This window comes from Orycteropus afer, unplaced genomic scaffold, assembly GCF_000298275.1.
Source record: "Orycteropus afer afer isolate SDZICR_OR568_19922 unplaced genomic scaffold, OryAfe1.0 scaffold00218, whole genome shotgun sequence".
In the NCBI taxonomy this organism is placed as follows: Eukaryota; Metazoa; Chordata; class Mammalia; order Tubulidentata; family Orycteropodidae; genus Orycteropus; species Orycteropus afer.
Window position 1 is genome coordinate 926,781 of NW_006921805.1, and position 15,920 is coordinate 942,700.

Here is a 15,920-nt window from a genome sequence, read left to right on the forward strand (position 1 = left end):
AGAGAGCGGCGGTCGCGGCCGCTGCTGAGGCGGAGACTCCCTGCCGCCGCCTCCACCCCCCGTCCCCCAGCTTCGCGGCGCTGAGGGCGGGAGCGCGCGGAGCTCTTCCCTCCTCCTTTTTTTTTCTTCCTCCTCCTCCTCCTCCTCTGGGTCCCCGCCCAGCACCCCTCGCACCAGGCGGCGGCGGCGGTGGCGAGGAGCGATACCCGCCGCCGGGGCACAACATGGCGGAGCCCTCGGCCCCGGAGAGCAAGCACAAGTCGTCCCTCAACTCGTCCCCGTGGAGCGGCCTGATGGCCCTAGGGAACAGTCGGCACGGCCACCACGGGCCCGGGGCCCAGTGCGCGCACAAGGCGGCGGGCGGCGCGGCGCCGCCAAAGCCAGCCCCCGCGGGGTTGTCCGGGGGGCTGTCGCAGCCGGCTGGTTGGCAGTCGCTGCTCTCCTTCACGATCCTCTTTCTGGCCTGGCTCGCTGGCTTCAGCTCGCGCCTCTTCGCCGTCATCCGGTTCGAAAGCATCATCCACGAGTTCGACCCGTGGTAAGTGCCCCGCCGCCCCTCCCCCTCCCGCAGGGATCCTGGACCCGCGCCTTACCCTCCGCGCTCTCCCAGGACCTGGCCTGGCGCCGCCTCCGAGCCCCGCTCGCAGTAGGCGCAGGTCCCGGAACTCCAGGCGCGCCCCCTGCCCGCGGCTGAAGTTTGCCCCCAAGCAGTCCGAGGCGGGGTCATCGGGTACCCGAAGTGAGAAATTTACCCCCTGGCGGGGCAAGTGGGACAACTCCCTAGAGGACGGATGCAGCCCGTGGGCAAGGTCCTGAGCGGCCACGCCGGGAGCCGGCAGATCGCTCCTCCGCCTCCTCTCAGGCATCGCGCTCCCCGCCCGCGGCTTTTGCGTTGTTTCATTTTTGCCAGCGCGTTTTGCTGGTTCGGATGGGAGCGGCTAGGGGTGCCCTGTTGCCGCTGTAGGTGAGTCTTGATGTGCTGAAGTCTGGTCAGCTCAGCTTCGCAGTTTACCTCTCCGACTGTGTCTTCTTTTGCTCTCATTATACAAGAAGGGAAAAGGAGACTGGGGTGTTGTAGTAAAGGAAATAATATCCCTGAAAGTGATCTGAAAGCTGAGGACTCTTTATTTAGCATTAGGTATTGCCAAGAGTTGCTTTTTTCATGACCCTTAAGTATATTCAGCTCCTCACTGTTCCACAATCATTTTGGCTTGCTTTTTAGACTAAGATCAATACTCTGTTAGCCAAACTGTCACCCTTAGTGTTTTATGCACAATATCCGAAAGTGTTGCATTATTTCCTTTATTGGTGTCTGTAGGGAGGTTTGTGGATAAGCGAAGAAACGATACTACTTAGTGGTGTGGGCTGTACTTATCGAAGTTGGACGTGGTTTCAGTGGCTGACCTGTTACAGGATATTACCCCATTTTTAAGGGCATTAATTTAGACACCATGCTGATCTGTGAATTATTTAGATGAGGAGAATTGCTTTAATTTTTTTTTCAACTTGCCCAACTTGAGAAGTCTTTTGACATTTGAGAGTATGTGTCTGAAACTAGCTTAATTCATCTTGTTGACCTATCAGCTTTGAGTTAATCTTACTTTGTAATTGGAATTAATTAAATTTTAGGATATTTGTTTTATTTGAAATGCGAAGAAATCTTGAGAGTGTTATTAAATATATAGGTTAAAAAATATTTCTTTGGATAAGTTACCCATGTATTAAAATGCTGGATTGAAGTTCTGGTGTAGAGAGAAAAATTGGTAGTACATCATCTATTGAACACCAGAGGGGCCCACTCATGGAGAATTCAATTTAGATAAATATCACTATGATATTCTCCCTGAAACGTTTTAATGCCGTTTTAGGGGATTTGATTTTTTTTTCCTAGTTTTTATTTTTTTAAATAACTTTTCTGTTACAGTACTTGGAATCATACAAGAAAAAAAATTAGTGTGGATTTTTTATGAGCCTAAGAATATCTGTGAACTTTCGTAGTCTTTGCTATGGGGACATTTAAACAAATTAGACAAAAATGAAATTGGAACCAGAAAATGAAAACTGCTAGTATTTTATTGAGCAATTTGAAAAGAGAAAGTCCTGTCTTTTTAGATTAAAACTGCAGAAATGCATGACTGACCAAACGTTACTCGTGGCAAAAATTGTGAGCCCTATTTACAGAGAGTTTCATTCTTAAAAATGATAGTCTAAGTATTGTGTAATAGTTACTGTGAGGCTGCAATTAAGGAGTGTAGAAAAATTCACAACTGAATGATTAAGCTATTTTGTCTTATTTTGAAGGAAGATTAGAAATTTGCATCAAGTCAGCCAAAGAGTACTAGCATAATTGAGTAATTTAATCATGAAAAGGCTTATCAGGCTGCTTCATAGATGAAGTAGTTAATTATTCTTTTATAAAAAATGTAAATAATTAAAAGTTGATTTCTTTATCCAGTTTCAAGAATATGCTTGGTGCTCACAACTCTTTTCATTCATATGAAAATGTTTTGCTTCTATTTCTCTATAAGTATAAATGCACATATCTGACATTATAGAAGTGTACACCTCTTCTATCTTTAAAAATCTACTTAATTTAAATATTCTGCTTACTGATGAAGTTTTAGTGTTACATTTTATTTTACTCCTGGTTAAATGTTTATGCTCATAATATTAGATAATTTTGATTACTAGGAAACATTTATATATAAAGGAATTGTCCCTATTTCTAACTGAATGGAAATATGCCAGTAAAAATCCAGTATCTAAGTATAATCCTTCAGGTGACTTAGTGAGAGAATTGTGTTACAGATCATTAAAAAAAAAAAACCAACCTTTTTTGACCACTTTTTTTTTTGTCTCATATTTGAAGAGTTCAAGTAGTTAAGCATCTCATTCTTTCATACTTGTTGAAAGTTTTTTAAAAATTGAAGATGGGGGAAATTGCTTGTCTTTATTACTTTGAATTTTTAAAGCAGTTTACCTGCAAATCTACTCATACTACCAACACTTGAATTGGTCTACAGTCCATTGTCATTCTAGCCTGGGAGTTTCTCAAATTATGTTTTACTATGTAGCAATGACGTGATCCAATCTATTCTGGCCTACCACACCTTCCCCTACTCCTTTTGCCATGTCTGTGTCATTGACTTCATTTCTAGAGTCTTTTTAGTGAAAGGTTTACTTTGTTTGATTATGAGTTATTTCTGTACATTTTACAGTAGTTAAATTGTGTGAGACTTAAGTTAGCTGTCAAAAATGACTCAGTGTCACAAAGTTACAGTGTTTTTTTAAAATTTGTCACCCAAGTTATTTTATGCACCTTACCAACTGTTTTAAGGGTTGGTCTATGATGGTGAATATTAAATATTTAAAAGTGCTTTGCAGTTACTTAGAACTTTAGCAACATTTTGGTAATGATCTCATCACCAACCCACTACAATCATTTCCACCCTTATCATTTGAGTTGATCAGATGTGAGGAAGCAGTTTCTGAATGTGTTGTCTGTACTTGCCAAACATTTGGTTTAGTTGGCCAAACTTGTTTAACAGCATCTAATTTTATCTCCCTTTTATCTGAAGCACATTGTAGTTCTGGTTACTTCTGTTCTAACTTTTAATTCTTTCCCATTGTATTGTTATATGCTAGCAACCCCTCCTTGGGTTTCCAAGTGGTTTCACTAAGAAGTAGATTGCCCAACCTTCCTTTTGAGGAGTGGCTGATGGGTATTAGTCAATTACAATTTCCATAATCATTGTCTTTCTGAACTGTGGTAGTTTTTCCTGTGGAGGCCATTGTAAAAACTCCCTATGTAAAGAGAGCTGCCTTTATCCCTGCCTTCACAGGTTGTAGTGGGTTCTCCCCAGAGCTTTGTGCTTTAGTTCTCTGAGCTTTGGGTTTTAGTTGCAGTTAGCCTTAAAAGGGCAGTAGATGCCTTTTTGCTGGGTAGAAAGCTGCATTTTAGAGTTGAAACTTGGAATGTAATTTTTTCCTTAGAACCTATGGTGTTAGTGGGTTAATTAGTACAGACATGCTTTCATGTTTCTTGGGGACATAAGTTATTTATAAGTTGGGGACTACTTTCTGTATTTTGAGGTCTCCATATTTTTCTTCACTTTGCAGATGACAGAAAGAGGCTTTTGACCTCAGTATTGAAAAAGACAAAATGGGTAACAGAACTAGTTTTAGAATATGGCCCCAAATCTTAAAAACTCACTTCGTGAAATCATTAGCAACAGCTGTCCAGCTGTACTTCAGAACAGGTACACTGTCACTGATTTCATTGTAGTTAAAAATTTTTCTGGCCTTGAGCTTTGAGATCATTATAAATTACAAGTACACCATAGGGGTGAGGTATGGGAAGTACCTTGAGCTGCTAGATTGGATGAGGGAATTGGACCTGCTCCCATTTTGGTTAAGTATGGTGACTCCTATAGGTCGCAATTGCTGGGTGTCATGAACATATAGTAGGCCCCAGAGTAATTATGATCTATCATCAAAACTTTGGAATTTTTTCTTTTCTTTTGGAATTTTCATATCTTGAGTGCTAACTTGGGTAGAACTTAGGGCCCCTTACTGCTCTGATTAGTTTGCATAAAGACAGCGTACACCAAGCTTTAGGAACTCGGCACAAAGGTTTGTGCTATGGCCTTTGACCAGTTCTTTTGAATATAGGGTAACTCACTGGCCTATCTGTACCTAATATATCTCTGATTTTTATGCTCTTGGTAACTTTTCAGTATTTTGGAATATGAGTAAATGTTAAAACTTCTCTTCATTGTAATATCATCTCTTAATATTCATCAGTGCATATACCTGCTCTCAGAAATAAAGAATGGAAAGATTAATGTTATTCTCCAGTGACTGAATCACACTTTTTTCATAATTGGTTTATGTACTTTGAAAATGTAATGATCTTGGGGAGGGACAATACTGCAATTCACCTGAATTTTAAAGCACCTCACAACTACACAAAAGGGCCCCTAGTGACGCAGTGGTTGAGTGCGTGGTTGCTAATTGAAAAGTTGGTGGTTCAAACCCATCAACTGTCCTGGGAAAAAGATGTGGCAGTTTGCTTCTATAAAACTTTATAGCCTTGGAAACTGTGTGGGACAGTTCTACTTTGTGCTATAGGGTCACTAAGAGTTGGAATTTGAGTCCATGGCTGTGGGTTTTTTGTTAAAACTACCTAGATTTGTAACAGTTAACAGTGGCTAAATTGTTATGACAATTTTCAAGCTATAAAAATGTTGAAAGAAATTTATAGTGAACACTCATATTTACCACCTAGATTCTAAAGTTAACATTTTACTTCAGTTGTTTCATCATATATTTCTGTCTGTTCCTGCTATTAAATCCTTCATGGAGACACACTTGTTAGTACATTTTTCACTGTAATAAGAAGAATGTTATCATTGTTTCCCAATTCCATTATAAAGAGAATCTCTTATTTCTGTGTAACATTTGTTTTCTGTAATACTTGAACATAATGTGTATGAATATTGGTTTTACATTATTCTAAGTTGGACTATGGGATTGGGTCAGATTCTTAACATCCCAGGTTTTGGTTAGTGACTTGAGTCCATGTATTATTAGCCCCAGGTCTGTTACGTGACTTTATTTTGCTGTAACTGGTCTCAGGAGAAATTCTCAAGTGGTTAGAAAGTATTGATGTTGTTTTTATTAGACTTAATTATGTGGGAATCCTAAATGTTTTTTGTATTATAAAAGACTGTTGATCAGCTTGCTGCTTCCTCGGAGTCTTATTCATCGAGCTTTGTCTGCCACATTTCATCCAAATTTAATACTTCATTTAGTCATATATATGATTGCAAAAGTGACTTCAGTAGTATTTACGATAAACAAAAAAAAGAGAAAACATGTTTTGAAGTCATATAGGACTCACATATACACTATATGGATCAAATTAATACTGCTGAAAGGAACAAAATATTAAATGATTAATCTGCTGTTCCATCTTAACCCTTTTGTCTATATATTCGGTACGGTGTATATTTTTTTTGTTTTAAAACCAGTTCTGCATAAGGATTGAATAATACAGGCCAGATTGACTCCAAAGGTCCCTGGGTGGCACAAATGGTGAAGTTGGTATATCAAACCCATGCAGTGGTGTCATGGAAGAAAGGCCTGGTGGACTGAGTATGTAAAGATTACAGCCAAGAATATGTTATGGAGCAGTTCTACTCTGTAACACATGGAGTCACCATGAATCAGAATCAACTTGATGGCAGCAGGTTTTGTTGTTATTGTTGGCCTGACTCCAATGTCTATGTCCTTTTTTACTGTACCCTCTGCCTCCAAGGCAGGCTTGAATAAACGTCCTCCATTAAATTTATGCTTGTAATCCAGCTGCTCTGATTTAAGTCTAACGAAATTTAAGCCTATCAAAATGCCTGGTTACAATCCTTGCTCTAGCTAATAACTAAGCTCACTAGTTGGGTGATGGCTAATTATTTTGGTTATTTTGATATAGGGAAGAGAAAACAGTTGAAAATGGTTTGAAGTTGCTTGAGTGACTAGGGATTTTTAGAAAAGGGAGTTTTGTTTTTAAATTTTTATTGTGATTTGGGTGAAGGTTTTCAGAGCGATTTCATTTTCCATACAGCAGTTCATATACATTTTGTCTCATAACATTGTCTGCAATTTCTCTTCCCACTTTTCCCCATAGTTACCTCTTCTCTGTGTCCTTCCTTCTCATGCACACCCCTCCACCCCCTGCGATCTCCCTGTGCCATTCTGTTCTCCCATGATTGATACCTCCAAGGAGTGTATGTAGCTGATGTAAACGTTCAGCCCATATACCTGTCTTTCATTTGGCTGGAAGCCACAGGAATGAGTTCAATTCCAGACCTGAAGGGCAGCTAGGGGCATAATCTAAGGGGTTTTTCACCAGGCTCTATCAGACCAGGAAGCCTAGTCTCTTTTTTTTTTTTTAGTTTTGAGTTTTGTTCCATATTATTCTCCCACTCTATCCAGGATCTTCTACACAGATCCCTTAGAAAAGGGAGTTTTAAGGGAATAGGTGAATGGGAGGGGAAAGATGATTGAATCCAGTGCTGTGTCCATTTAGATTTATTTTCTATGTAGACAGTTAATAGTAATGAGATTGGAAGTATTAGCCATTCCAGATAATGAGCTATGAGGTGGGCAGGTATACTTTAAGAGTAGACTTCTCAGTCTACAGGTTTTTAGTGTATGCATTTCTTGGCCTGTGTTCCCATTTCCTGAACAAAGAAGCTGAGGACTAGAGTGGTGAAGTACTTACTTTTTCTAAGGTGGTACCATTATAGTTTGGCTAGATTCTTCATTTATATGTCTTTCTACCTGTGGTTACCTTAGAGGGAGGTTTTTGAAAAATTGTTTTAAAGTTGTTGCTTTCAAAGATGAGGGGAAGTTACTTTCTACTATTCACGTTAAATGGACAATACTGAAAATGTTGGTAATTCAAGGCTAGCGTGGAAATGAGTAGAGTCCAATCCGTCCCTGTTGTCGTCGTCCTCATCGTCTCCACCCCCAACCCCTCGAGCTTTTGGGAAATTGACTCCTTTGGAATTGATTTTAAAGAACTGTGTGTGCCCGGTTGCCTGGGATCTCCATTAGTTAAAGTTTTAAAGCCTTTTTCCTTTTTTAAAAAAATTTATATCAAAAGGGCAATGCTATTGAATGTAGACACAGTTTTTAAAAGTTTTATGTTTATTTTAGTAAAGTATTAAAAGTATTGATTTAGGTGATGACAAAGTTGAGGTTTCCTTTTACTTTCTTTTTATGCCTTGCAAGTTTATTAGCTGTTCACAGATATTAAAACAATTTTCCACATAGTTTGGGTTTTTTTTTTTCCACTTTATTAATATCCAGCAGTCCCTCCATCTTCCGGAAAACTTCAATTTTTGATTTTTAAACCTAAAATTCTCTCTCTCCCCTGTAGATGGATAATGTTTTCAGTATATGAGGCATATATGTAAATAGTAATGTGGAAGATTGCCGTGTAGTAAATTACTTAGTGTGGCTTTTCTACCCCTAAGTCTTTGTAAACTCCAAGGTAGGATTTGCTATGAGCAACTGAGGAGCTCCTGATTGCTGAAGGTGTCCACCTGGAGTATTTCTGTTCGGAGTGGCACAAAACAATGTTCTGGGAGATTCCCACTCTCTCTCAAGGTGCTTAGAGTTCTGGTGCTATGATTGGCTAGTTTGGCCACTCTGCTAGGCTCAAAAGGAGGCCTCCTAGAGGCAAAACTCTCTGACTGCTGGTTGAGGAAGACGTGCTCCTGAAAGAGACATGGGCTCCTGAGACACGCGTTGATGGGAAAGAGACACACATTGCTGAGTGAGACACCAAGGGACATGCACTGCTGGAAGAGAGACTGTGAGAGACTTGGCTGAGAGATGGTGGACTGGGAGAGAGACTGAGCGTTTTTTCCTGAACTTGAATTGTAGCCTGGTGCTTCCCTAATAAATCCCGTAACCTGTGAGTTCTGTGTGGCCACTGCAGTGAATTATCGAACCCAGGAGAGAGGTGGTGGGTGCTTTGGGAGGAACAGTTGGTGAAAGGGCTGGAGGGAGGCAGCATGTCTGGCCTCGAAGAAATAGGCCTTGGGCTATTGATGGTGATTCTGTCTTCCTCTTGTGGGATTAGAGGAGGTCAGAACATGTGGCCTCCTTTTCCTTTTAGCAAAGATAAAAGCTTATATTTCCATGACATTTTAAAAATGAAAATAAACATAGTAGTTAGTAATTAATTTCTAAAGTTCCAGAGTTGTATATTACAGTATTTAAGAGGAACATAGGTCAAATTGTTGGAATGGACTTGAGCAAAATAATTGTTAAATTATTGTACCATCTTGCTTGTGTAATCCACAACAAAAATAATGGAATACACATTTATTAGAAGGTGAGCATTCTAGTAATAGCTGAAATATTTTTGAAAATACATCTTAAGTGCTTACATAAAACAGAAGCAAAGAAATGTGTTCAACAGAGACTTTTTATTATAGATGAGGTGTTCAGCTTCAGTCTTTTTTTAAAAAAAAATTCTTTTATGTTAAATATAACACATGCCGAAAAGTATATTAGCCTAATATACAACGTAGTGAAGATTTAAGATAGACACCCATCTGACCATCATCCAGATCAAGAAACAGAACATTGCCACCACCTCAAGAAGCCCTGATATGTGCTTTCTCAATCCCTCCCTACCCAGACTTCTGTAGCACAGGTAGTCCCCTGACTTTGGTGGGATTCTGTTCCAGTGACTGTTCAACTTTTTTTTTTTTAAAAAGTTTTCTTCATCATTGCCTTTTATTATCAATATCTTTGTAAATATGATCATTGAACCATCTGTGAGCGAACATCTGAGAATGATAACATCAGCAAATTACACACTACAACAATGTAGTGGTGCATTTTACTAACAGTAATTCAAAACCCACTGCCAACCAGTCGATTCGACTCAGTAACCCATCTTTGGGTTTCCCAGGCGGTGTCTGTACAGAAGTAGATTGCCCAATATTCCTTCTGAGGAGCGGCTGATGGGATTGAACCACCAGCCTTCTGGTTAGCAATCAAATGCCATAGGCACTATGCCACCAGAGCTCCCATTATTAACAATAAGAAGTACCAAAAACAAAATAAAACAGACTGTAGGAGATAAATATATAGTAAATCAGAGACTGACTACTTGTAATTAACATCTTTGCTTTTCCTCATGGGTGATTAAAAAAAACTCTGTGTGCATCCCTAAGTAATAAAAGTTAGTTTTGCCTATACTCAAACTTTAGGTAAATGGAACTGTGACGTTTGTCTTGCTTTTTTTGTACAACATTGTTTTTAAGATTCATCTTTGTTGGTAAAGTGGTTATTGAATGTATGGGTAATAAGATTCAGCAGTACTTTGACTAAGCAGGCTTCTTACTCACTTGAGATTGTCTGCTTTATTCTAGCAGTAAGCACCAATAGGAAACGAAAGGGGGAGTTTTCATGCTTTTCCCCTTTGAGTTGAGATAAAAAATTATCAAGGCTTAATTCTTGAGCTGGAGTCAACCTTGACAACTTTTGAAAGGTTTACTAGCTGGCTGGAGATGTCCAATTTTTCAATTGATGTTGAGGATATAAAGATATAAAGTTTGGGAGGAAGAGACACCACTGCCTTAGACAAATGATAATATATAATCAACCAGGCAAATGCAAAGTTGCTAATTTAAAAAATTAAGGCTTTTGTCAATTGTTACTCATTTTAAAGAACATGCTAGACGTAAGGAAGAAAAATTGGGGAAGGGAGTGTTGTGGTAGTTCTTTAAAGAAAGGAGGAAAGACTGTTGGAAGCGTACCTGAGATAAAGGAATTTAGGAAGCCCTGAAAATGGACTATTTGATGTATTGGCATTTTTATACAGGACTGTTTACATTGTGTTGTGTGTATGTGATTGTGTGTGTGTGTGTGTGTGTCATGGATGTTGAATCTCTCTCATTACTCACAGTTGTTTTTATTGCTGCTTTTTCCAATTTTCCGTATCTACCACTTTTATTCTTTTCCGTATCTTTATTTCCTTAATTGAATTAGTGGCTCTCTTGGTCTTGGAAGAAGTATAGTAGTAGAATCCTTTCAGAGATTGTTCATAGGGGGCAAAAAGTTTTACTAAAAGGATGGTAAAGAAACCATCATTGGTCTTTTTGTAGGAACTTGACATCTGTTCAGGTATGAGAATTTGGTGTTGCTTGTTAGCAATTGATAGATAGTGTTTAAATGAACCATGAATACTGCCCAATGTATTTATTATTTTTGGTCAGAATGATTTTGATCAAATTTGATATTTTTCTGCTAGGCATTAGTATGGAACCTATACTACTTGAATTGGGTTAACAGTTGGTTTCTTTTGTTACAAATAATAGACTATTACTACAGTTAATTTATTGTTAGTTGAAGAAAAATTAAATCTAAAGCTGCCTTTCTTCAGACTCTCAATTTACTCAGTGCCAAAGGGGCAAGGAGGCCATCTTCTGACCTCCTCTAACCCCATTAAGAGGAAGACAGAATCACTATCAGTAGTCCAAGGCCTATTCCTGCGAGGCCAGATATGCTGCTTCCCTCTAGTCCTTTCACCAACCATACCTCCAACAGTGCCCACCACCTCTCTGCTGGGTTCAGTAATGTGTTGCAGTGGCCACACAGAACTCACAGATTATGGGGTTTGTCAGGGAAGCAACAGGCTACAATTCAAGTTCAGAAATGCACTCAGTCTCTGACAGACCACCTTCTCTCAGCAGTGCACGCGTGTCTCTCGTCTCTCAGGCAGCAGTGAGAGATTAGTGCTGCCTCTAGGAGGGCTCCTTTTGAGCCTAGCAGAGTGGCCAGACTAACCAATCCCAACATCAGAATTCTACACACCTGAGAGAGAGCGTGAAAGTCCCAGAAAATTACTTTGTGCTGCTCCCAACAGAAATACCCCAGGTGAATAACTTTAACAATCAGGAGCTACTAGGTTGCTCATGGCAAATTCCACCATGGAGTTTACAAAGACTTATGGCTAGAAAAGACATACCAGGTAATTTATTACCCCACAGCTTGTGTTTCTACAGAATTCAAACTTAAAATTTAAACGAAGTAACAAAAGGAAGGTATGCAGATATCTCTTCTCCCTCAAATCTCATGTAATTAATACATGCAAAAGAGAAATATAAATGACAAGTTATGCTCTATTTGGATAACAAGTCAACATAATGACTTAAGCTATTTTAGCACCTCTTATGTACCTCCTGTATGAATTCCCCAAGGAGATGAAGATACTTTTCTGAAAAGTAGTAAATGTTAGGAAACATGCCCAGGCATACTTCTCTCAGAAATAACAGTCTGGTATATAGCTTGTCTGTCTTAGGTACAAGTTTTATTAATTCTAGTATAAAGCAAACTGCAGGTTAGTTGTTGTTGTTGTTATGTGCCATTGAGTCAGCCCCGACTCATAGCGACCTCTCCTTGGGTTTCCGAGGTGGTATCACTATGGAAGTAGATTGCCCAACCTTCCTTCCAAGGAGTGGCTGGTGGGTTTGAACTGCCAGCTTTCTGGTTAGCAGTCAAGTGCCTTTGGCACTATGCTACTAGAGCTCCTAATTTTATTTAGGACTGTTTATTTGACTAAATAGGCTAGAGTCATTTTTAAGTTTAAAACCTGCAGTAAAAAGTCAACGAAACTTAGTTATTCTTTGCCTAAATTGTTATGATACAGTTATGGTAATCAGAATTTTGGTGCTTATTGAAGGTCCTCCCCTCCCATTTTCCACCCTACTCCCCAGGTAGTATTTTAATAATAATGACAGAGAGACAAAAAGATCTTTTTTTAGAACAAAAATCTCTTTTTTAATGTTTCTATAGTGTCCTGTATTTTCTAATCCTATACACTATTGGGAATATACTAAGTACTCAGTAAATGTTAAATAGGACCTTTATGTTAGTGATGACCACATTTTATGTTTTGGTGATAATAGTACAGCACATCTCTATTATGTAATACTTTGATAAATGTTGAATTTGACTGTGATGTCAGTAAAAACATATGTGTACTGAAGATCATAATCCTGTGTACAGTAGAGGTGTTAATTTAATCTTACAGAGGAAAGAAAGATTGGCTGAAGAAAGATGATAATGCTTACAGAGGAGGTGATTTATGTGAGTTTCAGTGATTGCCATCAGCAATTGGGAGATGGCTGGCTGGTTGGATACCATCTTTAGAAAGAACTTGTGTAAGGGAGGAAATTTTTAGTTTCATGAGTATTTCTTCCAGATACAAATAACTGTTAAGAGTGTTCAGTCTCAAATTCTAACTCACCAGTTAAGGAACACTGAATAAGAGAAGATAAACTAGTTAATCCCCAAGCTATCTCAGTTCTAAACGTTTCAGGGTTAATTTCTGAGGTTATAAATGAAAAAAGAAATTGAAAAAATTTATAGCTGGCATTTGAACTTGAGAAATATGTTCAGATGTGGAAGAACAGTAAAGAATTAAAACTGTAGTTGCATGCATAGGCATTAGCTAAAATATACACTACTAAATTGGTGTGAATCATGAGTTTGGATGGGGTTAGAGTAATGATCTATTTAGTTTTGTGGCTCTTGATTTAACTTTATGATATAGGGGATCAATATGCAAATTGCACAACACTTGAAGAAGTCATCACAGCTGAGTGAGCTCATTTAAACTTTACCATAAGAGGTTAAAGGACACTAAATAAAAATACCCATTAGAAGTGTCTCTGTAAAAGTATATGTGCAGTGAAAATAGCTTTGCCTATGTCTAATTATTGGAAGGATCTTGAATATTGTATATCTTGAGAGTTAAATAAACCAAGATATAAAGTCTTTATCTTCATTTACTATAGATTGAACTTTAACAACAGGTAACTGGCCAGCTCTTTACTTATACTACTGTTCCATGTGATAAAAACAATATTTCTTTGAGTCTTAAGAATGGTGTGCACTTTTAAAACAAATCTGTTTATCAGTGTATCTTTTTCCTACAGTTTTTTTTTTTTTTTTAATTGTGATTTGGGTGAAAGTATACAGAGCACATTCATTTTCCATATACCAGTTCACATACACTTTGTCTCATGACATTGACTGCAATTTTCCACAATGCAACAGCTCTCTTCCCATTTCCTCCCTATAGTTAACATCTTCCCTGTGTCTCTCCCTCTCATGTGCTCTTGTCTCCCCCCCAGCTGTCTTCCTGTGCACACAGCCTTTCTATTCACTCATGATTGATCTCTCCAAGGAGTGTATGTACCTAATGTAAATGTTCAGCTCGTATGCCTGTCTTTTGTTTGTCTGGAAACCACAGGAGTGAGTTCAGTTCCAGACCTGAAGGGCAGTTAGGAACCAGTGTCAGGGTTTCCTTCAGGCTCTATCAGACCAGCAAACCTGGTCTCTCTCTCTTTTTTTTTTTTTTAATGATTTTGAGTTTTGTTCCACATTGTTCTCCCACTCTATCCAGGATCTCCTACATGGATTCCCCTTTGAGTGGTTCACAGTGGTACTCGGGCACCATCTAGTTCTTCTGGTCTCATAGTCATATAGGCTGAGGATCGCATGATGTACCTTGGACTAATTGTTTCCGTGCATCTTTAGTTTTCTTCATTCTTCTTTGCTCTGGATGAGGAGAGACCCATCGTTGGATTTAGATGGCTGCTTGCAAGCTTTTAAGATCCCAGTGGCTACTCACAAAAGTAGGATATGGAACAATGTTTTTGTGTAGTATGTTATGCTAATTGAACTTGATGTCCTCTGCGACCACAGTCCCGAGCCCACAGGTCTAACTAATCATTCCCTCCAGGTAGTTGGCTGTGACCAAGAAGTGACTACAACCTTGTCCCTTGTCAGCTCTATATACCTGGAAATCTTACAGAACATAACAATACACTTGTAGAGGTATTGTCTGCCAACCCTACATATGTTCATGGGCACACGTCCACCTGCATAGAGATACCTAATCATTCAGCCTGTCGATCCATCTATGCACCTGTGTGTCAGTGTTTGTCATCTCACTGTATTTTTTAAAATCCATTATAGGAGGCATGGTTTCTTGAATACATTGACACTTTAAAAAAAATTATATATATTCTTAATTTAAAGAATTTAATAAGCTTGTTTCATAGGAATATGGTTTCAATCCGAAGATCATTTTTACTCCAGACCATAGCTAAAGAAAGCTTTTAGTTTAATATGCTAAGCAGTCTTCTGGTATTTGATGGAACAGGGTAATGAAACAATGTGAGGTAGATGAAATTAATCTTAAAACTGCATAAAGGCCAATCAGTCCAAAGTATAAAAATGAGCTTGAGGAGCACCTAAAAATATCTAAATAAAGATATTTTTTGAAGTGTCTTAAATTGAGTCAGTTGCTTCATTAGAAATGCAAGATCTTTTCTGCTAATTGATACTTCATTTTGATTGTTAAAGTAATTCACCTCATTAGTGCCTAAGGCATTTGACTGCTAACCAGAAGGCCAGTGGTTCAAACTCACTAGCCACTCCTAGGAAGGAAGATTGGACAATCTACTTCCATAGTGATAACACCTCCGAAACCCAAGGAAAGATTGCTGTGAGTTGGATCTGACTTGGGAGCTCTGGTAGCATAGTGCCTAGGGCACTTGACTGCTAACCAGAAAGCTGGCAGTTCAAACCCACCAACCACTCCTTGGAAGGAAGATGGGGCAATCTTCTTCCGTAGTGATACTGCCTCAGTGATACTGCCTCGGAAACCCAAGGAGGGGTCTCTATGAGTTGGGTCCGACTCGAGGGAACATAACAACAACAACAAGGACAATGAGTTTTTTGAGTGAGTGTAAATGGCATTTAAAGCAACAACAGTGTGATTTTTCCTTTTGAGAGAAAATATTATTCTGAACTTTTTAAGAGTTGTAATGTTATAATAGGAGCTCGGGTAGCATAGTGCCTAAGGCATTTGACTGCTAACCAGAAAGCTGGTGGTTCAAACCCACCAGCCACTCCTCGGAAGGAAGGTTGGGCAATCCTACTTCCGTAGTGATATTGCCTCGGAATCCCAAGGAGGAGGGGTCAGTATGAGTCGGGGCCGACTTGATGGCAAATAACAACAACAACGTTATAATGTATATATATATGAATCACAGTATTACATAAAGTTATATTGATAAATTTTTCATAAATTGATTATATTAAAAATGTAGTTTGTGTACAGAAGGTGTATACCACATATAATTATGAAACATAATGATAAACACCTGTGAACCAGCTACTCAATTACAGAACTGGAACATTACCAATTTTGTTACATCTGTGGGAGTTCCTTCTCTAGCCTATCCTTGTTTTTTTTCTCAGCACTAGGCTAAAGACAATTAAAACAAGTCCACGAGAGCCAAAATATGATCTTGAATATATCC

General features: G+C 38.9%; 1 protein-coding gene across 1 annotated transcript in view; it reads left to right on the forward strand.

Annotated features, from left to right (window-relative positions):
* Positions 1 to 224: 224 nt before the first annotated feature.
* The window catches only part of STT3B (STT3 oligosaccharyltransferase complex catalytic subunit B), a 135,074-nt gene continuing 119,378 nt past the window's right edge, over positions 225 to 15,920 (forward strand). Inside the window, exon 1 of the mRNA XM_007948630.2 lies at positions 225 to 538. Coding sequence (XP_007946821.1) covers positions 225 to 538 — 314 coding nt within the window. The remainder of the gene's footprint in view (positions 539 to 15,920) is intronic.